The 25,864-nt window shown below is 39.2% G+C and overlaps 2 protein-coding genes across 2 annotated transcripts; both read right to left on the bottom strand.

The window, feature by feature from the left end:
• Positions 1 to 75: 75 nt before the first annotated feature.
• On the bottom strand, positions 76 to 18,189 carry LOC145493895 (uncharacterized). Its single transcript, XM_081473372.1, has 11 exons — positions 17,947 to 18,189; positions 15,332 to 15,426; positions 14,527 to 14,619; positions 13,538 to 13,669; positions 12,669 to 12,745; positions 11,700 to 11,842; positions 10,319 to 10,404; positions 10,003 to 10,107; positions 8,934 to 9,013; positions 6,118 to 6,157; positions 76 to 5,053 (listed from the first exon to the last, which is right to left on the bottom strand). The coding sequence occupies exons 1-11, from the start codon at positions 18,155 to 18,157 to the stop codon at positions 3,326 to 3,328; spliced, it is 2,790 nt and encodes a 929-aa protein (XP_081329498.1). The 5' UTR covers positions 18,158 to 18,189; the 3' UTR covers positions 76 to 3,325.
• Positions 18,190 to 20,284: 2,095 nt separating this feature from the next.
• LOC145492589 (uncharacterized) lies at positions 20,285 to 24,716 on the bottom strand. Its single transcript, XM_081472021.1, has 3 exons — positions 24,221 to 24,716; positions 22,143 to 22,629; positions 20,285 to 21,364 (listed from the first exon to the last, which is right to left on the bottom strand). Exons 1-3 carry the CDS (start codon positions 24,362 to 24,364, stop codon positions 21,225 to 21,227), a joined length of 771 nt encoding a protein of 256 aa, XP_081328147.1. The 5' UTR covers positions 24,365 to 24,716; the 3' UTR covers positions 20,285 to 21,224.
• Between the last annotated feature and the right edge of the window lie 1,148 nt (positions 24,717 to 25,864).

The following is a 25,864-nucleotide window of genomic DNA, read 5'->3' as shown; positions in this document are numbered from 1 at the left end:
GTTGTAAAACCATTGGCCAAGTTTCCCCACACTTCATGGCTAAATCGCAGCCCAGCACAGCAAAATAATTCAGTCCACATAATTCTATTTATACACCAGTAATTCGTACATCACCCCGATGCTTAGTGGAATGGAAAAAGAAATATTTGTACGTCTCCCTGCGATCCTCAAAGCGTCCATTTTTTCCCCCGAAAAATGGTTTTCTTTGGCACCGAGGGAGTCGATTGGCCAGATGGGTAATACGTTGGGCATACTCAGAGCCCGCGTCCCCCTAAACCAGTGGTCGGGAAACGTGTTTTCCTTCCCGTCGTCTAGGGGAACGTGGGCTCTGGTTTACGACAAGATGCTGAAATAGCTTCAGGAACTCTCAAAGGCATCAAAATGTTGTAAAGGCTAGTTCCCACCCCAACATACACCTGGGTGGAGAGAGGTACTGTGAGAAAAGAAAACAATACAATGCCCAGCCTGCGCTCCAACCAGACCGCTCAATCCGGATTCCAGCGATGGAAAATAATCCGAACGCGCGCAAACTTGGAACAAACCGAGTGACAAAATGTTGAGTGAGACTGGGAAGAGACGCCTCGCATGCTTTCGATACGCGTTTATAGTCTCGACCAAAAGTAAAAGGAGCTCGATCACGGTATCTTGAGTTATTTTGGCCATATATAAAACTACCTTTAAATTGAAGGAAACCTAAAATAGTAGTTCATTAACCCTTTGAATACCAAGCTTTCGCCAAAAAATACCGTTTTTAACCGTTTAGTCAGGTATTTTAGCTGCCATGACGCTAAATAAGCCTAAGTTTTGCTAAAAAAGCTTTTTGTTTTTACTAAAAGGAGAGAGATTTTTCGAGGATTAGGTACAAAATTGAGCAAAACTTCAATTCCGGGCATGCGCATGAGTCAAAATTTGGACTTTCTTTTTGGCCATTAACCGTTCTCAATTTCGTTTTTTGGTCCATTCCTTTCTGTTTTTCTCGGCCCTTTTACACTGGCTACCTTTTGCATTGTGTGTTCTTTCTGGCTGCAGTGAAAAGCTGGATGTTAATTACGGGCGAAGTCTAGAAATGGACCTTGATCAATCATAGGCGTTGTGGACTATTTTACCACCGTTTTTGCACCAAAACTGATAACGTTGTTTTTCGATTTGCGACGTCGGAATGTCGTCGATATCTAAACCTGACCATTGTGCGGAAAGGGCCAGCCTAGCACTACTATCTGCTCATCAAGAATATCTGACGACATTTAAATTGATGACGTCACAAATGGTACAAAGAGCACGGCCATTAATTACGCATACAAGCATAGTTGGTATTCAAAGGGTTAAGATAGAAAAACACCAGAGATAATAATTGATAAGGCAAGCCACAAAGGAACGATGGTTAAGGATGGAGAAGATTAACACAGACCGACAAACGATGAACTTGAAAAATTTAGGGTAAACTTTTCAAGATGAGCAAACCGTGACGTAGCTCCTTAAAGGCCGTCCCCCTCCGAGATATTTAACTAGTTTATGACTGCTACAACGTATTCCCGTCGTATTTCATTTTATTATAAAGCCTTTGAATCCGATATTTCCACAAGATAGCTACACAGGTTGCTAGAATGAGGCAACAACCGAAACACCACTATTTACATTATATTAGTCACAAAGTAATAAAAAATGGCCATCTTTTCAAGAATGTATGTTCGTGTCCACCTATGGCAATCATCGGAATCAAGCTTGGAAGAAAATCAATACATTCTCAATAGCGATGAACATCTCATTACAATCTTTGGAATAAAACATTTTCAAACAGAGAAGTAGTGATAATAAATACTTGTTAACTAGAGAATATTTTCTTGATATATTAGCAGGCTCTCGGCACTAATGTACGTTAGACGGGCGAATTAAAAAAATGATCAAACTTGCTGCAAATTGTTACGAACATGAAGTAGATTGAAACAAGGTTTGTAATGAAAGGAAAAAAGAAAGAAACATGTTCATGGATTGATTTGGAAAGGGTTTTCAAGTTTATCGGTTAACACATGATGAATAGTTGAAACAATTTTGTACAGATCTTGAAGTAGGACAACATGCAAAACGAGTCATTCGTAACGAAGTGAAATAAAAAAACCAAATCGAGGGAAACAAGCGCGCATGCAACTGATGTCAGATATATATACAGATATAAAATTGATTATATAAAGGACGCTCTAATATTATGGATAATTTGGTGAATACGAACACTTGTAACGTTGCCTAACCTTTGTTAGGTTTCTTTTCTTCTTGTTTTTTCCTAAAAAATATCGAAAATTGCTGTTCTGTTCACATAACCTGATGCAAACATTCGAGTGAGTTTAAGACAATGGGATATGGCTCTCGTTCACAAACTTCTAAACCCACTTTCCTACTTAGATTTTTAAACTCGAGCACACTTTCTTTGAGGAACTTTGTCACGCTATTTTAGGCGGTTGTGTGACATACAAATAGGTCTTCAAACGTAATGAAACAATCGAAACATTTTCGAACAAAAAAGGAATTTCAATTTCCCGCACGGTGAGGAATGCTCAAAAGATGTCTCTATTCGCTATTTGGATTAAATTTGAAAATCAGAAATGGAATATTTCACGATGGCTGAAACTTTAGCCTGGAATCACCGCAAACAGCCTGACCTTACGTGACAATGCATAAAATATGGCCTAACGTGACAGACTCGCTTACGAGCTTAATATACACGTAAGGTGTACAAGAACAGATCGATGCTCTTACTGGTGTCGGATGAGAAGTAACTTCACCTTGCAACTTCTTTATGAACTGAACAGATCTGAACAGAAACTTCTCTAGTGTATTACCAGCTATGCTTGCTTTGTGTTCTAACCCCTTTCTCATGACTTAGGCGACTGTGGGGAGAGAACAACACGCTCTCTTTCCCAACATTTTCCTCTCTTTCATATCCCTTATACAAATTTAGCCTTGAATTTCTTGTACTTGGATATTTTACGACCCTCATTTGCGCAGTAGCCAGATCAAAGCGTCCTCGTTCCTTTTCGATTTTGAATCCTACTTTTTACGATTCTCTGTTCCCTTGTGACTTACTATTCCAAAGTTAAAAAGAACATTCTGAGTTTTGTAGTAAAACTCACCGCAAAAACGCTCTTAATACTACGTTCACACTATCAACAACAAAAACTGTTTAAAAAAGCTTTTTTCAATGTTCAATTGCTTGAAAATCAACCTGACGTTAACCATCGAGAGATGCTGCGTTAAGGCTCGCATTTCCTCGAATTGTTAAATTACGCTGTACTAAACAGATTCAATTAGTGTGAACGGAAGCAAATTTGTTCTAAAAATTCTGTCCCGCGGTATTTCCTTGACCGGGATAATACCCGTATCCCTCGGGATAAGTCCACTGGTTACCCGCAAGGTTACCCGTAAGGTTACCCTCTGGAGTATTGTTCGAGTAGAAGTTCGCATTTAGCGAATTACCTGAAGGATAAGGTGGCGGTGGCTGTTGAGGCGTGCCAGGAAAAAAGCCACTCTGTTGTGGTGCAATATAATTGTTCTGCATGTTAGAATTTCCTTGATACTGTTGGTTATAGTTTCCATACTGGTTGGTATTCGCAAACCTGGTCGCAGAGGGGTACGGTGGTGGTAAAGTCTGGTTACTCGTGGGACTACTCACGGGAGCCGATGCTCCTCCCGCTGAAGATGGGAATCCTTGATAACTATACATGTTATTAAAGTCAGTCTGGGCTCCCCAATGCGAGCCAGGTACATTTTGCGTTGGACTTTTCATGACACCAAAACCTCCTACACCAGTCCCAGTTGGGTTAGCTCCACCAAAATTCGTTTCTCCAAAGTTTGTTCCTACGTTGTTGAGTCCCCCAGAGAAGGGCCCACCGAAATTTGTTCCAGGGATATTCTGTCCTCCTATGTTTGTACCTGGGAAGTTGGTATTAGCACCTGGAAAGCTAGGTGTTACCGGGCTGGGCCCTAGAATAGTGGTCCCTCCGTAATTTGTCCTTGAATTTGGAGCTCCAAGTCCCTGAGCTCCCGGAAAGGTAGGTCCACCTTGAGCAATACCTGGAACACTGCTGGGTGAAATATTTACAGTTCCCGAATTGTTGGCCGTAAAGTTATTTCCCGTAATGTTTGGCGTAGTTAAATTAACGCCTCCAAAATTTGACGCGACGTAATTTGGCGGCTGCTTCACAGGATACTGCGACTTGAACATTTCAAAATTTGGAGGATTAGGGAACACGCCTTCTGGGGGGTAGCTGGCAGGGTTCCTGTAATTGGTCATGTCAGCAACAGGCGGATTGCGAGCTACTGGTGCCACAGAAGCAATACGTGAATGAGGATGGATCTTGTTGCCTGGAGGAGCTGTGTTTTGAGGCTGAGAGGGTAAAATGTCCGTCTTATCAACTTCTGTTTTACTTCCTGGATTCGTAATTTTCTGGTCTTTTTCGCTGCTGTCTCCACCGTTTTTCGGTTCTTTGCTGTCTCCACCTGTTTTCTGTTCTTCTTGGTTGGAATTCTTTGCCGTTTCGTTATCGCCTCCTTTATGTTCTTGTGATTTTGAGGTATCAGGCTGCTCTCCGTTTGAATGATTTTTCTCTCCCCGTTCTTTCCCACCTTCCGTAGCAATCGATTCCTCTTCTTTTAAGTCACAACCGTCGTTGTCTTCGTCGTCTTCATCAATAATCCTTCGCGTCCTTCGGAGACGAGACGTCCGCGTGGATGTCCGCTGACCATCTTCATCTGAATTTCCCTCGTACTCATACCCACTCGTTCTAGACTCCGAGTCGCTTTCGTAATCAAGGTCCATAAGTCTGCGGGATCTGCGGGTGTTCTGTTGTCCTGCCTTAAGGAAGTTACCCGTTTCGTAGGCGGGCTTTGAGTACAGTAAGTGCTGTTCCTCTCCATTAACCTCCTCTCCTTTGAATCTCTTCTTGTCGTTTTCCACGGCTGATGTAATGTCGTCTTCAAATTCCTTGAACGTGTAGTCGACGTTTTTCCTGGAGCGGCCAGACCGTCTAATTCCTTGGTCTTCTTCATCGTCAGATGTTCTCTACAAGACGAGAAAAAGAAATTAAAACTGGTTTTCACTGCGGCGCAAGCAAAAGCGAAGGCCAAAGATCTCGCGCAAATCCTAAGAAACAAGCATTGAGCCAGAAATTGAAGACTGGGAGTTCAAAGAGAATTGCTTTTTCCCGTTATCAAAACTGGGACTCCAGGACTCCATTCTGATCTCACAAATAATTTCATCTCACAAAATGCTCTTTGCTGAAACAAAGGCAAACACAAGCAGTAAAATATCAAGTTCCGAACTTCGTCACGTAAAAAATGTCGTAAGTAACGTCAGGGTAATAGTTAGGGCTGCACAAAAGTATAAGCGAAACATTAGAAAGCCGCACGGTAAGTGAAAATTGTACAAGATTGAATCTGACTGCCAACTTCGTAAAAAATTTCTGACATAAAATCCGCGTGGTCTAGATCGCTCAGAAATCCTCTTTCACTGTTTTTCGGCTTTAGCATATTTACGCCTCTCGACAAAGAAAAGTTAGGTTGTCTTAATGTCTCGCCGTGTTTCAAGAGTCCCTAAAGGGTTAACAAGTAGGTCACGCTAAAGACGTATCAAGCTGAACGGGCCAGATTACGCCAGTGTCACGCCACTTTAAAGTAGCTATGTCACGCTACAATCTAAGTATGAATTCTCACCGATCTTATGCGCTAATAGAAATGAGATAATACTCTTTTATGGGCTCCAAACATAACGATGACAACAAAAATTTTAATTGAACATTATAGAACCTGTCTTCACACTCGATGAGGAACACGACGTTTTCCTTGCCGACATGTCACGCAATGCACAAGTGGGTCTAACAGACCATATTAGGTAATATCACGTGGCGTGACACCTAACGACATAAGTTAACCAAAAGAAGACGTGACCCGCGCCATGTTCAAACACCTCCTTCCCTCCCCCCACCCCGCCCCCAACACGCACACACATTCTGCAAAAAATGTCGATTCGCGAAAGCGCAAGACACATGTCATTGTCGGAGTGAAGAACACATACATGTTTTAAAACAACAGATTTTTAAACCATTAATAGATGATGAAATTACATACCTGTAAGATGTTACTCAAGTCAATACCGGCAAAACCCAACCTGAAAGATATAAGCAGATAAGTTTTTAATCAAAAGACCTTACTGCGCATGCGTAATAGAAAGTCAACAACTGTGCAATTAATTATTTCCTAAGCATACTCGCGACCGTACAATGACTGGCAAACACTAGAAACAACTTCAAAAGTAGCACCACCCAGGGAATTATAGCATATTTTTCGAAGGCAACGAAACGCCATGTACCATAATTGTGGTGAGAAATGACTAAATATTGTAGCTCAGTCGCCCCCACAATAGTTGATCAAAAAAGTAGTCAGCCGTTGATCTGCCACACATACCCACCCCACATATGGTGGAATATGTGCCGCTCAACAGGCTCAGAGCAACTCCAGTTTATAAGAAACAGCTGCCAGACTGATTGTCAGCTGTGCCGACGACTGGAGATATTATTTTACTGTCAAATGACAAACATAATCAGAATTTAACCTCAATTCTGTGATTTAACCGTACACGTAGCACTTCAACTAAAAGGATTCGTGTTGACCCTAGCTCCACCCGTTAGAGACTTTTTATGCTGTTAAAATGTCAAAAGCGTTTTTCCCTGGTCTCGTTGAGTATTGTTTATTTTAAGACCCCTCATTGCGGCGAAATTACTCTTTTTAGGTTTACAGATACGTTCATTTTAAAATACTTAACAAGCACCGTCAGGGCGAATGTTCTTTGTAAGCAGTCATGATTCCAAGTGTAAAAAATACACATGTAAAAATGCAAACAGTGCAAAATAAATCACTTATGTCCTTATGAACGCAATTATTGTTTAATTAGTACTTCATATTTGCCAGGGTTATTTGGCATTTTCATATTACTTCATATTTGACAGCATTGTGTGTGTTTTGGTGACTTCTTACCAATGAGGACCCTTTGTGATGCTTATCATGAGAAATTTAAATCTCATTAGCGTTCAATCCTGGACATATCTGTGTTTTTCACTCGATCTAAAGCACTGAGTAACGTATTGTCCAGAATAACGCGACACATCGTATATTTCAGATGATAAAAGCAGCTGGAATGAAAACGCTCTTTCTAGATACAGAAAATACAAAGAAAAATGTGCAAGAATAAGAAGGTTGGAAAATTATTAGTGAAAAACTTCAAACGTTCCACAACAAGACTGCCTTTTATTCCTTTCAAAAATACGTTAAATCTATTTCACTAAGATCTTCAATAAAAATGACATATTGTGTTAAATACTTTAAACACTATACAAACTATAGATCTTTTGAAAGACATAGCAACCTCCATATAATTATTCCAAGTGAAGATAACAGCTATTCTCTGGTTAATTTTCGTGGAAATAATCTGTCGAAAAACTCTTGATTCGTTCTAATCTAACAAGTAACTTTGTCGCTTTGAACGAAAGTTTACCGGTTTTTACAACAGAGCGGTTAATTATTGACTTCAAATACGGTACTGCATGTAGGTAAAACACCTGCTAACAGACCGCTCAAGGGAGCGATGGTGTGTCCACATGAAGTTCGTCCGTTTTCACAGCGCAGCTTATTTTGTATTTTCTCTACCGTTTACAATTATCAGTGAGGCCTTTTTAAAAAATCAGTTGATGGCGCAGGATTCGTTTCGTCACATAGCTAGGCTGGGCTGTCGATCTAAGATGTATCAAGTAGTGATAGGGACAGAACGATAAATGCAATTGGTATTCAATGCAGACAGAAAATTGCACACTTACATTACATTAACGATACCCTTGGCTTTGGACGAAATTATTGCCTACAGAACAAAGAATGAATTCTCGTTTGAAAATAGTAATAAAAACGAAAGCCGATGGAAGAGAAGTAGGCAGGCAATGAAGTAAAAATATGTTCGACTTAGATCATAGTTTTTACACGAATTTAAATTACTACTTAACAAAATACAGTGCGCGTGACCACAAGGTATTTTTCAACTGAACAAACAACGGGTAAAGCTTTCCTTCCACGTTTTATCTCGCCTGCGATCAGGCTCCCAGCGAGGGCGGAAAAATGTTCGGCGAGCGAAGCGACCCGTTTAGCGTGAAATAAAGAATCCGCGAGAGAAGCAAGTGGGAGAAGGGGAGATATCGTTGCAGCATTTTCTTACTTCACGAAGACTGGATCGTGTGTTTAAAGCAGTTGTCAAAGAACGAGGTAGACTGGGATGGATCAATGCGAGTGCCTCTCCCTCTCCTCCCCCTCTGGCTTCAAGGCTCGCCCCACTCCCCTTTATCTGCGTTTTCACTCACTGTCACTTTTCCTTATTTCTTTGAGACTGATTCAAGCAAAAAAGCACCCCTGGAAACTAACAGCACTCCTATGGCATCATAACGACAAATTGTTTGGTTTCGACTTTGGATCGAAACACAACCACAATCAAGAAGATAAAGTACTGGGTTGTTCCAGTCTCGTTTCGGTGACAATTACGTGGGCTGCCAATTTCGCTAAAACGGTCCGACAGTTACAGCTAATCGCACTAACAAGAAACGTTGAATAAGCTATTGCAGAAATCAAGAACCTTCTGTCCTTGATTCGAATGATTCTGTCATGAATGAATGATGACTGAAGGAAATGCAAGACATCCTCGCACAAGAGAAAAGAAGTTTTGCCCACACTGAACGCAACAATAACCCAGCAGCTTATAAATAAATGTATTTTAATGCTCGTGAAAGACTTGCTTAAAACTTCACAGTTTAAAGAGTTGCTGCTCAAGATATTTTAACTAAATACAGCTTAATATTTATGACAATTTTAATTTAATAACTAATTTAAATGCGACACTCTTTTTTCACCTTTTCGCTTGTCTCTGTCGCAATTTCATCCTAGCAGCTAACCGCGTCTTCTTCTCCTTTAAAATATCCAACAATGCCAGCTGTAAATAAATGAAAAAAAACGAAATGCAATTGTTTTAGCCAGGTCTGGATGGGGTAACGACTTAAATGATAGCTGAGAATTAGACAAAATTTTAACTGTCAGAGAAATGGCGTGTCTTTAACTCGTAGCTGAGATCAGAGACCTGCAAAGTATCTTGGGCCGGGATGTTCAAAGCCCGATTAAGCTAACCCAAGATTAGAGAAAATTTTTATTTGAGTTTTGTAACTTTTGGGTGGTGTTTTCTGTTTATATTGTTTGCCCTTCAGGTTTGAGTTTGAAAAATCACAAACTACACAAAACATAAGCAGTGAAAAACATTTTTATACAAGGAAAATGAATACTTCGATTAACTTTTAATCCTAGGTTAGCGTTAACCGGCTTTCGAACAACCCGACCCTGACGGCTGAAAAATAGGCTAACTTATTGTTATTAAGAAATCGCCAAAGATTTGGCTGATAGCTGAGGTCCCATCCACACCATGCCGGAGAAATTTGAAAATGCAGAAATCACCGGTCATTTTGGATTTGTGTTTCAGGAAAACTCGGTCAGGGAAATTACGAGTAATGATTATCGTGAAGTCATCGTTTCTGAAAAGCTTCGTTTTCAAAATGCTTTTTTTTTAATCCACACTAAAACGCAAAGCTGGTGCTTTCAATTCCTCCGCTTTGAAGGGGGGTTTCAAAAAGCTTCGTTTTCGTGATGGATTAGTGTAGAAATAAAGCTGCGTTTTCAAGTTTCTCCGGCGTAGTGTGGTCGGGCCCTGAGACTCCAGCGCTCGCCTCCTATCCACGCCTTCTTTTGGGGCCTTTTTTATGTAGAAAAATTTATATGGAGAAGAGTGGTGTTCAGCTCCTTTCTGAGTTATCCTTTACCAAGAGCGCACGACGCGTAAATGTAAAAACATTGTACCTGCTGACCATTTTCACAAATAATGGCACTCTCAGTTTAAAACGTTTTGTGTTAATTGTCCACAAAAGTGAAAGTTACCTGTTGACAGAAAGGGCAGAACCAGTCTCCCTGTGGCACAGTAAGCAGAGGAGGACGAAGGCAAGCTGTGTGATAAGCAGCGTCACACTTGTCACAGAGAAGAATCTGCGGAAGAAAAGTGATATTAATCTGAGCTATGCTACGGACAGCGCATAATTCAAGTTCATAAATATGGCATTGAATTGATTTAAAATTTATTATTACTGTTCCCCTTATTACTATAACCATAGGTCCTTTTACAATATCGTTTTTATGGGGTCATGACCTTCCTCTATAAGCTCTGTCCTGAAATGAAACACATCTATGATTAACTTACTGAGTCCGGTCTGACATTTGAAAAACATCTCGCACATGGGTTGTCGTCATCGTAGTCTTCTTCTGCGACTTTTTCCTTCTTTTTGCCTACAAAATTCAAGGTAAAAAGGATGGGTCAGTATTTGGAACAAGAGATCAATCAGGTCAAATGGCGCTTTTCTTTGGTATCAGTTGTAAAAAGTGACATGGACTGTTTCTACTTCTCTCTCCACCAGATGGGATGCTAGTACATCACAGGTTCACTCCAGTATTAAAATTTTCTGGTAAGGGACTACACAAGAACCCGGCAAGCTATCAAAACTTAATACTTCTGTGAAGTTAGTGTGTTGATGCAAGTTTTTTTTTGTGTGTGTGTGGCCTTTACAATACCTCTGACCACAATTACGCAATTCATATATTTCGGCAATTTAAAAACCTTTTATATACTCTGGCGGTTTGGCGGTTCAAGCCAATTTAGAGTGCCGGTTTGTTGGTACAGTACATTCACATTTATCTTGCAGTTTACGGTTAAGATATTATTGCGCGGTTACGCTCACAGCTGCGTGTTTTTGTGGGGGTCAATCAGACAGAGTTAAATGACTTAGAAGACAGTCACAGAGCAGCAACTTTCTCTTGCTTGAAGCTTCTCCCTCAGCAAAAGATTGCCTTAAGATCTCGTGGTGGTTGTGAGGAGACATACGATTATTGAGCTTACACATCGTAAAGAATTTGTCATGTACTGTCAAAAGATCGGTTAAGATGGCAATTAATTGTCTCACCGATAGAGCAGTTTCGGTTTTTAGGAAAAAACAAAAAGGGTCTGTTTAATTTAATCAATTTAAATACCTTTTATATACTCTGGCGGTTTGGCGGTTCAAGCCAATTTAGAGTGCCGGTTTGTTGGTATAGTACATTCACATTTATCTTGCAGTTTACGGTTAAGAAATTAGTGCGCGGTTGCGCTCACAGTTGCGTGTTTTTCTGGCGGTCAATCAGACAGAGTTAAAAGACTTAGAAGACAGTCACAGAGCAGCAACTTTCTCTTGCTTGAAGCTTCTCCCTCAGCAAAAGATTGCCTTAAGATCTCGTGGTAGTTGTGAGGAGACATACGATTATTGAGCTAACATATCGTAAAGAATTTGTCATGTACTGTCAAAAGATCGGTTAAGATGGCAATTAATTGTCTTACCAATAGAGCAGTTTCGGTTTTTAGGAAAAAACAAAAGGGGTCTGTGGTTTCGAAGAAACAAAATATGGCGGAATGAGGAATGTATGACCCCCTATAATAGACCCTCTACATACAGTACATAAAAATCTCTATACATGTATAGGAGTGAAATGTGACGGCACTTTGCACACTAACGCTACTCTATGGTGATGAAATTTAATGGAACTTGACCCACTTTTTCTTCCTGGCTTTTTTCCAGGGCTCTTGATCTCTCCCTTCTTTTTCATTTCCTCTCTTTTTGCAAGAGCTATTTCTTTGGGGTTCACCACTGACTTGGTCTCAAGGTAGTCAACAACTTCAACCAATTCACCTGTCTCACTAAGAAAAAACAAACATTGAAATGACAGGACATTTCCATAATGCAACTTCTTTCATTCCTTGGTAGAAAAGATGACTTGACTATACATGTCAAGGTTACCACAGACATCACTTTTCAAATTCCCTGAATTTTCCCTGAATTTTCCCTGAATTTTCCCTGATAAAAATAAAATTTCTGAGACCAAATAAATACAAAATGCCTCCCTTTACAGCCATCCATGCCACCCTTGCATTAAGAATGATAAGTTTTCAGCAAATTTTCCATCTACATTAAGAAAAGCATTGTTGGGATCACAGTGACCTCAAATGTTTCTAACAGCCTTAAATGATATTAAAGCAGTTGTGTCAAGTTATTTCTGTCAATTTTTCCTGATTTTTCTTCAAAAAGTCATTTTTCCCTGACTCAAAACAAAATTTCCTGACTTTTCCCTGGTCAGGACTAGATTGAAGAACTATTTTCCCCTGACCATTTTCCCAACCTGCCACAACCCTGCATGTGTTGCATGCATTTGCTTATTTTTCACAGTCATTGAAACCATTTATAATAAATTAAATTCAGAGCCTCAGGAATAAACATAAGTGCCTAGTCACCCAGAACAAGTATGTTTTCCTGCCAGGCAATTAACTTTTTATTTCCACTTGCCCAATGTGCAAGGGCCCTGGTGAGTTGTCTTTCACCCAAATCAAAGAGGTAAACTAAGACTTGCCCAGGGCAAGCAAAATTTGAGAGCTGCTCATGCGAAGGGCAAGCTAAAATTCAAGTTGTTTTGAACCCCTTGAGCCTACATGTACTTCCTTGCATGGCAAGTGTAAGAAATTTACTCACCTTGCTAACAGCCTCCATGATTCACAACTTACTTCGTCTTCTTCAGTGGTATACAGCCGTACGCCATTTGATGAATCCTACACCAAATAATCAAGATAATCTAGTTCACAAAATGTCGACAGATATGGAAGGGGTGACATATTTATGAACTGCTTTTATGCATTTTGTCCACCCCAGACCCGCTACCAACGTCCTGTAAACTTTGTATAAATCTACTAGTCATTCAAAACTTTATCGAAATCCTCTCAACAGACACTGAAAATGCAAAGAAGCGGCCGGCATTTTGTTGACAGCCCCACGCTGCTAGGCTACTCACTATCTACAACAGAATAGTGATTAACATGGTCAATTGGAGAATGGCATTGTTAATAGATCATTATATACCGTAAATCCTCGAATAAGCGCCCGGGCGCTTACTTCAAATTTAGGAGAAGACAGGGGGCACTTATTCGAGAGGGGCGCTTATTCGAGGGGGCGCTTAGTTAATTTTTCCCAAATTGTGGCCTGACATTATCATTTTTTTATACATCTGCGCATAAACAACAACATAAGCTGTTTATTGACATAAAAAGCTGATCCCTAAGTTTAAATCGCAGCACCGTTAGTACTTAACATGTTCACAAACTGAAACAATGTACAAATCTAATACTACATGACAAAAACTATACTCCTTTGTTGTCTCATTACTTGTCCACAAAATGGGGGGAGAGGAGAGGGGGCACTTATTCAAGGAGGGGGGGCGCTTATTTTAAATTTCAGCTGATAGGAGGGGGCGCTTATTCGAAGGGGGCACTTATTCGAGGGGGGACGCTAATTTGAGGATTTACGGTAATTAGATTTATAGTTATAACAAATAGAGACAGTCTAACCTCATGGTACCAGTAAATGAACCCATCCAGATCTCGTCCAATAGGCTGCATACGTAATTCATCAGCATCAAAGCTTTTATTCACAGAACTCTTGAGTTTATCATTCTGATCAAACTGACATTCCAAAAGTAGCTAAAATTGTAAGAGATAAAAAAATTGATCAATAAATTTGTAGCTAAAATTAGGAGTTTTCCTCCATCTCTGAGAATGAGGCCATGAAATTGATTCTCAAAACATAAGACAATCAGAATGCTCTTACAATCATGGACAAAAGTCCTTAGGACGCTTATGTAATTTAATGAATTATCTGTGTTTTACTACCGAAGTTTGAAAAATTCACTGCTTTCCTTTTAAAAACATGTTACTGTTCCTCCTCCCCATCCAATACAAAGTTGAAAATCAGAAGAAATTGCAGGTAGTAGTTTTCAACATTGTATCGGGGGGTGGGGGCGAGGTTAGACAAGTGACATATTCACGTCTGGCGTGTGCGCAAAAGCACCAAAAGTGCAAATTTGTCCGAAGACCTTTGTGCGTGATTGTAGGTTTACACAGTCTTAACAATGAAGAAATGAAAATACATGTACCAGTACATGTAGGCATTCCAGACTGAAAGAAGTACACAAGGTGGAGAACTAATTTTTACTTAAAGGGCTGAGTAGCTCTTCATCAGAGAAGACTCAGGATACAAACGGAAAGAAAGGTGAAAACGATGACATAATTTAACAAAAAATACTAAATAAGCTACTACATAAATATAGTTAGTACAAGGCTCTAGCACCTTCTTTAGATTATTTATAACTCTAATTCTTCTTGGTTTTAATTAGAATAGAACCTAGCTTTCTTTATTCAGATCCATCTTTCTTGTCTGTACATATAGCAGTACAAAAACTCTTTTCTTCAAAAGTCTTCAGAGCCCTAGTACCTGTAAAAAACTGAGTTCAACTATTTGACTATGTGTGTTTTATCTCACCATGTAAAATTATACAGACCTTAAAGAGTTCAAGTTTGGATGAGACCTTCAGCTCCTCATAACCAAATTGTTCCAAATCCCAAGCACAGTCTAAACTGTGTTCTTTAGAGACCTAAACACAAGCAAAACAAAATTGCACACAAAAATCTGTAAAGCCCAAAATATATATTATCTTTACAGATTACAATAGTTTGGTTCTGACATATGTTTATATGGTAAATGTGGATACCAGAACATCAACTTCTAGTCAAAGTCTGTAGTGTGATAATACTGCACCAACAATTGCACAGGTATGAATGTAACTTAAGTGGAAATTATGTTTCATTGAGGTGAAACATGCTTTCATTCCTATCACAACAGTTTTTGCAGCAAGTGATGTCACAGAGAAGAGTGTAACAGTCTTCCAGCAGTTTTCAATAATGTTACCATGTGATCAAAAAAGAGTTGCATGACAACTAATAATTTGTCACACAACTTATAAGTAATATCAGGTGTTGAAGAAGCTCTTGTGACACAAGCAAAAGCATCAAGTGGTCCTATAATGTTCATTTAATCATATGATAGTTAATTAGAATTACCATGCATTACTTTTTTTATTGATGATTTATAAAAAGGCGCACCAGTGGTTAAGAATTACAACTAAAAAGAATTGCAAGAGCATCAAAATTCTCAGTCCTGCCTACCTTATAAAGCAGACAGGTATGTGCTGGCCAGTGTTTAGTTACAAACTACGTAAATTAAACACAATGAGAAATCAAAGTCCTGTGCTTTACTCAATCATAATCATATTTGATAAATTGGTAAAATTCAATAATATTGCAAACCTTCAGCAGTGACTTTTCCCATTTTTCAGGATTTACTGAGATGCCCAGCCGTCTCAATAGCTTCTTGTATAACTCTGCTATCATCTCGACATTACCTGCGGTTCAACAAAAAATGCTTACAACAATTCATCAATAAAAAACTGTTATCAGATGGTAAGGTTGTGGAATGAGATCAAAAGAAAATTTTGCACCTCAAGAACAAGCAAGAACAGGCAGCTACAGTCAGAAGGAAGACATTGTATTTATGTGTAATGAAATTCTCTCTACTAGAACTACAAATATTTTAATTAATAACTGGGAAATAAAATACATGAGTGGAACTTTTGGAGAACAAGAAATGCCGTGGTAACATGGGCCAACATGACAGTGTTTCCACAGCTTTTTCAAGTTCTCCCAAAGTTCTCTATCTATAACTCGATGGAAACATGGAGGACATGTTTTCTATTTCTGTTAGAAAATTCCACCACAAAAACAAGAAAACAACTTGTTTACTTTGATCATCAAAATGTAAATTCTCTTTGCTTGTGCCATCATCACGTCAAAAGCTTGTGCTAGTTTTGTGTTTCTATCAAGTTTTAGTATAAATCTACTCGCATTCTATCACAAATGGCATTCTCTGATTGGCTACGCTACTCACTATCTAGTCTGTTGTAGATAGTGAGTAGCACAGCAGTGAGCGCTTGTTAACAAACTGGTGGCCGTTTTTTTGCATTTTAGAAGTGTCTGAGAAGAGGATTTAGATTTAAATCTACTAGTTTTGAACAACTAGTAGATTTATACTTTAAACAATTACACTGTTCGCTCTCGATTTCTATGCACGATAGTTGACTCAGGCTGCACCTTCATCAACTACTGCGTCATAGAAATCTCAAGCTCATAATCAATCAGCACACATTTTTTTCGGGCCATTTTCTAATACTATGATTATAGAGACATAGCAAGAATTTCTCTGCCCATTAGTAAGGAGCAGGGTTTGAATACAAATAATAACTTACCTCCCTTCAAGACAATGATCATTATGTTAAATCATGCAACATATAAATGATAGCAGGTACATAGGCTACTAGCTCTACACAAAAATGTCCCTTCTTTGAGGCTGGAGGTATGTAAAAGCAAAGGGATTTCACATGCTGAAGTATAGAATAAGGGTAGAAATATGAGGTACATAAAAGGTCCACAAAAGATATACAAAAGAGTGTCAGTTTGGACCTTGGGACAGGCCTCCTGTTATAAACGTCTTTAATTTTGAGACAGCGTCCCCCAAAACCATATTGATTCTTAAAATTTTATGATTTCTTTGATACCCTTATATGGGCAAACATACACGGTTTTCATCAAAAGGTAGGTGAATGACGGGATTTTACAATTGTCACAAAACTAATGAAAAAATTGAAGAGTTTATATGGTTTGGGGGGCACGCTGTTTCAACATTACAGATGTTTGTATAGATTTTGAACCGTGTTTCAAGGTCCATAACTTGGTCTCTGTTTACCCTAAAAGCATCAAACTTGGTCAAATGACTATCCTCAACATGATCTTTCATGTGGTGGTGTCAGTTTACCGATTGGTTAAAATTTGAAACTCGCCCCTGTTCCCTGCACAGTTTTGGAATGGCCTATTGGAGAGCATGAATTTCAAGGAGTACCTTGTTGTAAGTGAATTCTAAATGGACAGTTTAGACATTCTCACTGACATAATAGCTTCTATCCCTGATGTAAACCTACAAATTCTCCTTAATGAACTTGACCTGAATGCTTGACTTTCAAGGAAATTACATTCTGATCAATGTTTATTGGGGCAAAAAATCCTAGGCTACCTTAAAAATATATACTGGAACTTCAAGATTATAAGACCACAATAAGTTTAAAATACTATCTGGCTTTGTTAAAAATTAATATCAACAACATATAAATATTAATTTAAGTAGCTTGAAGACAGCGCTATTAAGATTAGGTCACGAAAGGTGAGAACACAAAAATGCGACACGAAGTTTGCTCTTTCGTTGGGCATTAGCTTATATCCAATTACAACACATATGTTAAAGGATAATCGTTCAAGATAACATTAAGAAGCAATTGCCACATAATCGTTAAAGCTATGGACCAAAGAAAGTCTGGCGCAAATTAATAATGAAAATTCCCGCCAAACGCATATTGTAAATTAGCGACAGAGAACTTTTTATCTCCATACAAAAGTTGCTTTACGCTTTATAGTCCCTGCCTCGACATCATATTACTTCCCAGCTTTGCACGCAATAAAACATCTTTCCCTAAAATTTAGGCGGGTGAAGGAATGATGTTAGCGTAATTCCAAAGATTATAAAGCCATCTGAGCTAAAATCGCGAAGAAAGTCGAAATTGACACTCGAGTGAAACTGTGCAGCTGTCTAGCATAAAAGCGCTTTGTTCGCACGTCCAACAAAAGCTGAACCTTGAAGACAAGAAAAAAGCGAGTTTGCAACAGACGTCGACATTTACAGGTTCAAAACAAAACCACAAGGCAACAAAGGACTTCAAGGGCACCGTTATCTGTGGACAAATTAAACCGATCGGTCCGATTTTGCAGAAACAAGCCATCAAAGTTGCAGCTCTATGAAATAAATAGCCTTCAATTACCATTTTCCGGCGAATGGCTGTTGAACCCATCTTCTAAATCGTCCAAAGAGAGATCGGGAAAGTGCAAGAGGTGTCTAAAGTTCTCCAGAAATGACCAAATAATTGCAAAGTCGGGATACTCGGCTGCTCGGCCCGTCTTATGCACGTCGATCGTCATTCCCCCGGCATCTTCTTCAGGATCCACTTCGCTACTCGCAGGAGTAGACGCCATTTTGATTGACAATAATTTATGCCAGTATCCAGACCTCCGCTTCTCATGCACGTTACTATTTCCAGTCCACGTGAGAAAAAAATTGGCGCGCTTTCTGATGCCACGCCTAGCCTGTGACCAAGGTTAAAACACTTACGTACAGATGTTTACAGTCACTGACAATTTGAAAATTAGACTGTATGTCTTGAACTAATTTTCCTGGGTCGATATAAGGCATGTTCGAAAGCTCTAAGTTCCGTCAAACGTGTTATCTCTTGAAAAACACAGCTTGATCACCTATGTTGCGAATGCCAAGACTCAACAGGCCGTTCTTCGGAAACTTCGCAAGTTTATTTTAAGATCACATGGTTCGCTTTCCTCTCTCGCTCTGACTGTGTACTTGTGCTAAAAAGACTCAACACACGGCACTCCTTAAAACTTGGCGAAACCTAATTTGATTGGCTTACAACCTTTTCTAAACTGTTTCTTTGATTACGGAATATTACCTGACACGCAAGCTTACATGTTTTGTTGATAAGATGGAACGCGTTTACAATCTGGTGCTAATTAACTGGTAATCATCGACTGAACTAATTGAGACTGTCAGGCACGTGCTTCCGATTTCTATTATTCCTAGATTCCCTGAATCACGCAACTTAAAAATAGGATAAACTGTCACACAATTAAATTGGAACTTTCATGACAACCTAAACTGAAAATATCCAAAAATTTAAATGGAGAAATTCAATTTTGCAGATATTTGGTTTCAAGTCGGTGTAACTGAGGAACCTGTATTCTGATCTGGGGACGTTCCCTTGAAATGAGCCGAGAGACTATTGTCAGATTTTGAGCTGTTATATTAGTCAGTTAATTTTTGTTCTTTGTTCTCCAGTAAAAATAAACTGTAAACTGCAAATTCTTCCTTCATCTCATCCTGTCCTACAATTAGACATAACTGGACTGGAAGCAGTAACTCAAAAACCTAACGGTTCATTTAGCCTCTAGTCTCATTCAAACAAGATTATAAAAGCTACTTTATTTGACATATACTATATATATTGTAAAAATACAATGTACTATAAATGTAATGGATATGTAATGATATTTGTTTCTGTATTGAGAAAAATAAATTAAAGATGTTAATTGCTCTTGTTGCTGTTGCTATGGGCTACAGTTCCCAGTGGAAAGTCATGAGAGTTGAGTTATCTAAGTACTAAACTGTTGGATAGTAAACCAGCTAATTTTACTTTCGATCGATGCTGAAAAAATGTGGACCAAGACCAGTTTAATCGTTTTTCCTAATCACAATAAATCACATAATTATGAACTCGAGAGAAAGCCGTAACATCGATCAACCTCGGCTGGTTTTCCGACAGGTCCTCTATTTCAGGTCGAATTTTAATTTGGAAATGTTGCAGCTTTCCAGAACGGAGGAAAACTGGAGTATCCGGGGAAAAACGCACGGAGCCGAGCCACATTTGTGGAAGCCAAGGCGCTCTCACCACTGTGCGATCTCTGTTCCTGCCAATCCCCTGGACCGGGTTGTTCAAAAGCCGGTTAACGCTAACCCAGGATTAAAAGCTAACCGAAGTATTAATTTTTCTTGCACAAAAATGTTTTTCACTGCCTAGGTTTTCTGTAGTTTGCGATAAAACTGAAGAACAAACAATATAAACAGGAAGCTTCACCAAAAAATTATAAAACAGAAACAAAATATGGCCCAGGACTGTACATGTACGCCAGTTACTAGAACAAGTTAAACGGGAGTGTGCTACGATGCTACGGAAATATATTTAAAATACTCAAAATTATGGCAAAATCAGAGCATAATTGCCCAGAGCTTTTTCAGAGACTTCTTCAATTTAGCTTGAAGCCGAATCCCCCAAAGTAAAAGGTCTTAATTAAACTTTATCAACGCGTATTTAAGTCTCCATTAATGATTACGCGTCCCCGAGGAAACGATACAGGTTAAAGGTCGGGCAAGAGCTATTTTCAATTTATTTTCGTACCTGCATAGCCTTGGTTTCTTTATATCATATTTTTTTCCATTTTTTTTTTTTTTTTTTTTTTTTCATATGAGCCTACTCAAAAATATGAGAAATTGAGGGGAGAAAATATTGACAACTGTTCACCAACATTTTTAAAAAATTGTAGGTTTGTTGGTCTTTCCTGTGGTCGGCTGTGTGACAGCTATGGTTGACAATCAAGGGAGGGTGGGTAAGTAGATTGTGGAGAAAATTTCTTCAATGCAAGGAGTAGACTTCTTACTTCTATAGTTCAACCCAGTTTTCAGGGTGGGTGGAGACTGAGCCAAGTGTAGAGACGATATAGTGATGCGATTGCCACAAAAATCTCCTTCCCAGAGCCCCCGTTAGCGCTGGACAAGGGTAACGAGGGCTCTGGAACAAGATTGCCCCAACGAAAGAAAAAAAGCTAAATTCCTTGTTCTTTTTATTGAGTTGATCGATTTACTTCTTCAACTTCTAATACTAAAACATCGCTTCCTCTGAACATTCTCAAGGAGTGAGACTTCTTTGGCATTTAATTATTTTTATGGAAATTGTTCCCAAATTCGCAAGGAGCCAATCAGAAGCCTTTCTATTATCCTGATATCCTGCCTGATCGACTGAGTTACAGACCTGCAGAAGCCTAGGTCGAGTAAAATACCCCCGGTAAATACTTTAATTGTTCCTTTCTGGTACGCTTCGAATGCATATCAGTCTCCTTTGTTCTTGCCATGATCTTAAACCACTGCTTGACCAAATTTAAACTCTGATCGCAGGCTAATTACTGATATGCATCTGAAAAATACATTAGGTATGAAAATTGAAAATACAACAGTTGCGATGTAACATCATATGGTTGATTTCTTGTTCTCTGTCTCTATAGACCGTGCTTATCGGTATCCATAAATTAACTGACCTCACCAGCCATTTCGTCACCCAATACGTCGCCACTGGAGTAGAGAAAGTACGCTGCGGCAGATGACGAACAATATACGAACAATATACGAACAATATGGATACTGAAAGAACCAAACGACGCCACTGTTTCTTGTGAGGAGGGTCGTACAGTTCTTTGTGCAATTTTAACTCAGTGAAGTTTTGATCTCCACCTTGGAAATTTTCCGTGTCTTTTTCTTCTCTGCCTCGCTGTTCCCGACTTTTTTCTTTTTCTTGATAATTTCAGGAAAATATGAGAAGGTATATGGTCTAGTCACTTCTATATCTGAAAATAAAGGAAATGAAAAAAGAAAAATTAAATAGCAGTACACTCCACTCCACTCTACAGCTGTCCACCGCTCTCCTCTGATCTGCTCTACCCTGCTCTATTCTGCTCTGCTTGGCTCTGCTCTGCTCTGTTCTGCTCTGCTCTGCTCTGCTCTGCTCTGCTCTGCACTGCCCTGCCCTGCCCTGCTCTACCCTGCTCTGCTCTACTCCGCTCTACTCTACTCTACCCTACCCTACCCTACCCTACCCTACCCTACCCTACCCTACCCTACCCTACCCTGCCCTAACCTATCCTCCTCATGCCCTACTCTAGCCTACTCTACTCTATTTTACACTACCCTACTCCACTCTACTCTACTCTACCCTACTCCACTCTACTCTACTCTACTCTACTCTTCTCTACTCTACTCTACTCTACTCTACTCTACTCTACTCTACTCTACTCTACTCTACTCTACTCTACTCTACTCTACTCTACTCTGCTCTGCTCTACTCTACTCTACTCTATTCTACTCTGCTCTACCCTACACTAACCTACTCTACTCTACTCTACTCTACTCTACTCTACTCTACTCTACTCTACCCTACTCAACGCGACACAGCTTGACTCTACTTGATTCGACTCAAATCCACTCTTACTCGAGTCTACTCTGCTCTGCTCGTTACATTGGCTGCATTAATTTGTTTGGAGTTTGACAGGTTTTTTTATTCGTAAAATTAATGTTATTACTATGGTATTGGTCAGTCATGGCCAGTTAGCTAGCTGATAAACTTACTGAAATCTTTCTTCAAGTCCAAACCGTATTTGTTGTGCAATTCCCCTTCGTCTTCTGAGGTCCCTGGTTTTTCCACCTCAATTGCTTTCAACCTGGGTTCCATATTGTCTTCTTGACTTTCTTCAATTGAATTATTGTTTTGATCATTCGTGGCGGCAATCTTCTTTCGTTTTGAACCCTTGGAAACTTTTTTTGGGGGTTTTAAGATTCTAGGAAGTTTGTTAGAGTCTTCAAGGGTATAAAGCTGAAATGCAGTGTCACTTAATTTCTCTGCTGAACTTTTCTTCCTAGACTTCAGCGGTAAATAACCAGTTTCTCCCACCACCATGATTCCATTATCTGCGTTGCTTTGATCACCTTCTTGATCCACTGGTGTGTTAGGGCGCTGGCCATCCTGCCGTCGAGGAGTTGATGCTTTTCTAAAGAAAGGCGAGCTTCTCGCTGATGGTATGGGAGGCATAAGTGATTCTTTCCGCAGTCTGGTCCCCTACATATGAAAATATATTTCTTATTTGACTAACTAAAAATAAAATTTAACGCGATTCTTCTATGGGTGTTTTCCAAAAACTTCCTTCCCTATCATGATACACTCTTCTCTTCTAACAACATCTAATTTTCGGTCAAAGGCAGACATTCTTAGTGTCGACCCTTTTTTTGTTCGCTGTTTGAGCCTGAAATCAAGTCGTTCTTAAGCTATTCTTAAGCTATATTTTTTTCAATGCTGTATCCTTCTGGTTTTCGAATGAGAATGAAACTGCCTCGAGAAATTTCTGTTTCGCTCTTTGCAGTGATCCGAAAAGACCTAATCCTTGTTAATTCCCTTCAGTATCGTATTTTGTTCTAAAAACAGACCACGTGTTGAAGTAGCCGTGCCGGGAAAAAAAAAAAAACAAAAGATCTTATTATAGATTATAGATTACAGATCATAGAACGCAAATTGTCAAGTTGAGCCATTTTGGGGATTTTTTTGTTTGTCTGTGTTTTCCAGTCGTTGGGTTCCGGACTATAGATCATTTCAATTTTCAATAATTCTCAGATGTGCTTCCAAGCTAACGAAAACCGAATAAAATCGTGTCAGAGTTTCACGCTTGCATGGTCAGATTAGTACTTGTCAAATATTTGATGTGTGCTCATCTGTAACCAAGCAACTTAAATTGTCATGGCAAGCGAAACCTATTAGAGCTACGGGAGGTAATTCTATTTATTTCCCCTATGATTTGAGCCGATTAAGATATTAAAGAGATTACCCCAAAATTAAGGGACAACAGTTCAAATTGATTCCTTTAATTTTTCATTGGGCAATACAGTAAGCAGTATTTTTGTGCACAAGGACACAATAACTCGACAAAATCGTTCGCTCTATTGTTCACTTAAGCGACAAAACACGAAGCAATACGCTATTGATTGATGAGTGAATTTGAAGGGCTGAAAACCGCAGAGCTATATAGAAAGCAACTTCTTTTCACACTAACCCGCATTTAGAAGATTTCAAAGGCAACAAAGCAAAGTGCCATGGTACGCAAGGAAAAAATGCAAGCGCAAAGACTAAACTGATGCAGTTTTTGTCGGTTATTTTACTTCCAAAGCTAAATCCTCAGTTTGCTTTTCTCATTGTAATTATTATTGTAGTAATAAAATCAGCTTTTGAGGTAGTAAAGCTAGTATGTCATTTGAAGGGTCCGTAAACTTGATGGATCATAATTAAATCTTAGTGCTAACAACATAAAACCGCAGTCAAGCCGCTAGTAGAAAGTTTTGAATGACTCGGTAACTTGACTTACATTCAAAAGATCTAGAATCATTGAGGAGTTATGTTATAGACCTTCCAATAGGTTGCCTTCAGAATACGCATAGCTCAGAATGTTTATAATAACTATATGAAATTTTTATTTCCTTCTTCAGTCAACAACAACTGGGTTAGTGTGTCAGAGATCATCGACGCTTGCTTCGGTTTTCGTGACTTCGGTGAACTTAAGCCAGAACGAGCTGAAACTACTTTGCGTACGATCGCAGATCTAATTATCTGTTCATGGAATTTACAGTTACATAAATAAATTCGTTTTCCATGACACACTGACCTGTTTTTCATCCTGTAACCCTCCATTTCTTGAGTGAAGCTTAGCCGTTTGGCCCTTACAGACAACAGTGCTTTCTGAGTCGTCTTTCGAATACAGTCCAAGATCAAAAAGAGTTGGAATGCTTGCTACTGAAAGTTTCCTCATGTCGCAACGAGCTCTTATGAATACCGTCTGAACCTCGGTCTGTTAACGTGCCGCGATGCCCAGCTCTAAAGGGAGAATTGAGTTCAAAACCTTGGAAACATACACTGTTTGATTTTCTTTTGGCTCTCACCGTTTGGCGCTGACTCTTACGTAAGTCAAAAAAATATATAGCTTATGAGAGTTTGGTGTTTTGAGACCCAGTCTAAAGTACTACTTATGCATATTCATTTGAGAAAGAACTCGATCCGAATTGAAACAGAACGGTTATTCTTTTTCAGATCAAATCGTCTCACACCAAATTGTGAAATGGCCTCGAGATAATAACTCAATCAAAAATTAGTTTATCCATGAGTAAATACAAAACAGAAAAATCTAATTGCGTCATGCTTACGTTAGCAGGATAAAAATACGAAAGGCAACACAATAAAGTCGCAATTAACAGCTTCACTCAAATTATGTTGTTTTGAAAAGTTAACCATTGTGATATGACGAAGCGCAATATATTCCATCTGGGGGGTTGTTTACTGATGCAAAATTAATGATAACAACAAACGGGTTGTTATTGAAATACTTTCAAGGATAAGATTGATTATACTCAACACTGGTTAATTGACTTCGGAATGAAACCAGGTTTTTGCTCTCTGTTTTTCTTTCTTTTGTTGGCGATTCTTAAGAATAAAAGAGGAGGGATAAGCTAAAAGCGGTCGCCTTTCACACGCCATATACAAAGTACTGTATGTAGACCGTCACATAAACGCGAAAACTTAGTTTGAAATGATCCAGTACGAAATTTCTTGTTTGTGTCTTGTTTTCCAAACAGTACTTCGATAAACGATCATCTTGTTTACATGCTACTCAAAATGTAAGAGAAAACTGAAAAGTTATCAAGTATATTTGATGGCCTTTACAAAGGATCTTAATGGGGGGCAACCTTTCGACGCGTACACCGCGGGTACGGTTGACAGCGTTAAAAAACAAAATATAGGGTTTCGACGGTTGACGGCTAAATTTTCGGTTGTAAGACGGCTGATGGTATTTTTTTCCTTATTAGCTTATTCGACGATTGGCGGTTAATTTTTAGGCCGTTTGACGGTTGCTGGTTAACTCCATTGAGACGTACCCCCTTTGCAATGTGTCTTTAGATCGGATGTTACTGTAGCCGGTTACGTCGATCAGTGAAAGAAGATTTGACACCTGCAGAGAGAAAAATAGATCCCTCTTTGACATATAATTTTACATAAAATAATTGTTCGCTATTGTAGAAGAAGTTGTGAAGATCAAAGGGGAATGGGGGAAACAAAGTCAATGATTGTAATCTGTAATATAAACGGAGAAGAAGAACACGAGAGAGAACGTGATATGTCGAGCTGCAGACCTGTCATTGCGCATGTCCTATTCATCCCAACTCCTCTGCGCTCTTTGGAACATGCCCATTCTCGTCCCCAGAGCCTCCATTTCATTTTAAAACGAGTAACACTGGGGACAAGAATGAAACATGGC

The sequence above is a fragment of the Orbicella franksi genome, chromosome 7, assembly GCF_964199315.1.
Source record: "Orbicella franksi chromosome 7, jaOrbFran1.1, whole genome shotgun sequence".
Taxonomy (NCBI): domain Eukaryota; kingdom Metazoa; phylum Cnidaria; class Anthozoa; order Scleractinia; family Merulinidae; genus Orbicella; species Orbicella franksi.
Note: the sequence above shows the minus strand (reverse complement) of the source record. Positions and strands in the feature narration are given on the sequence as shown.

What these genes read in the sequence shown, in the direction of transcription:
- LOC145493895 (XM_081473372.1), bottom strand. Translation starts at nt 18,157, where the DNA reads ATGGCGTCTACTCCTGCGAGTAGCGAAGTGGATCCTGAAGAAGATGCC. An exon ending in CAGCCATTCGCCGGAAAATG is followed by an intron (nt 15,427 to 17,946) that starts GTAATTGAAGGC and finishes GTTGAACCGCAG; the next exon opens with GTAATGTCGAGATGATAGCA. An exon ending in ACTTGAGTAACATCTTACAG is followed by an intron (nt 5,054 to 6,117) that starts GTATGTAATTTC and finishes CTCGTCTTGTAG; the next exon opens with AGAACATCTGACGATGAAGA.
- LOC145492589 (XM_081472021.1), bottom strand. Translation starts at nt 24,364, where the DNA reads ATGAGGAAACTTTCAGTAGCAAGCATTCCAACTCTTTTTGATCTTGGA. An exon ending in GGTTACAGGATGAAAAACAG is followed by an intron (nt 22,630 to 24,220) that starts GTCAGTGTGTCA and finishes TTTCATATGTAG; the next exon opens with GGGACCAGACTGCGGAAAGA. An exon ending in GGACTTGAAGAAAGATTTCA is followed by an intron (nt 21,365 to 22,142) that starts GTAAGTTTATCA and finishes CTTTATTTTCAG; the next exon opens with ATATAGAAGTGACTAGACCA.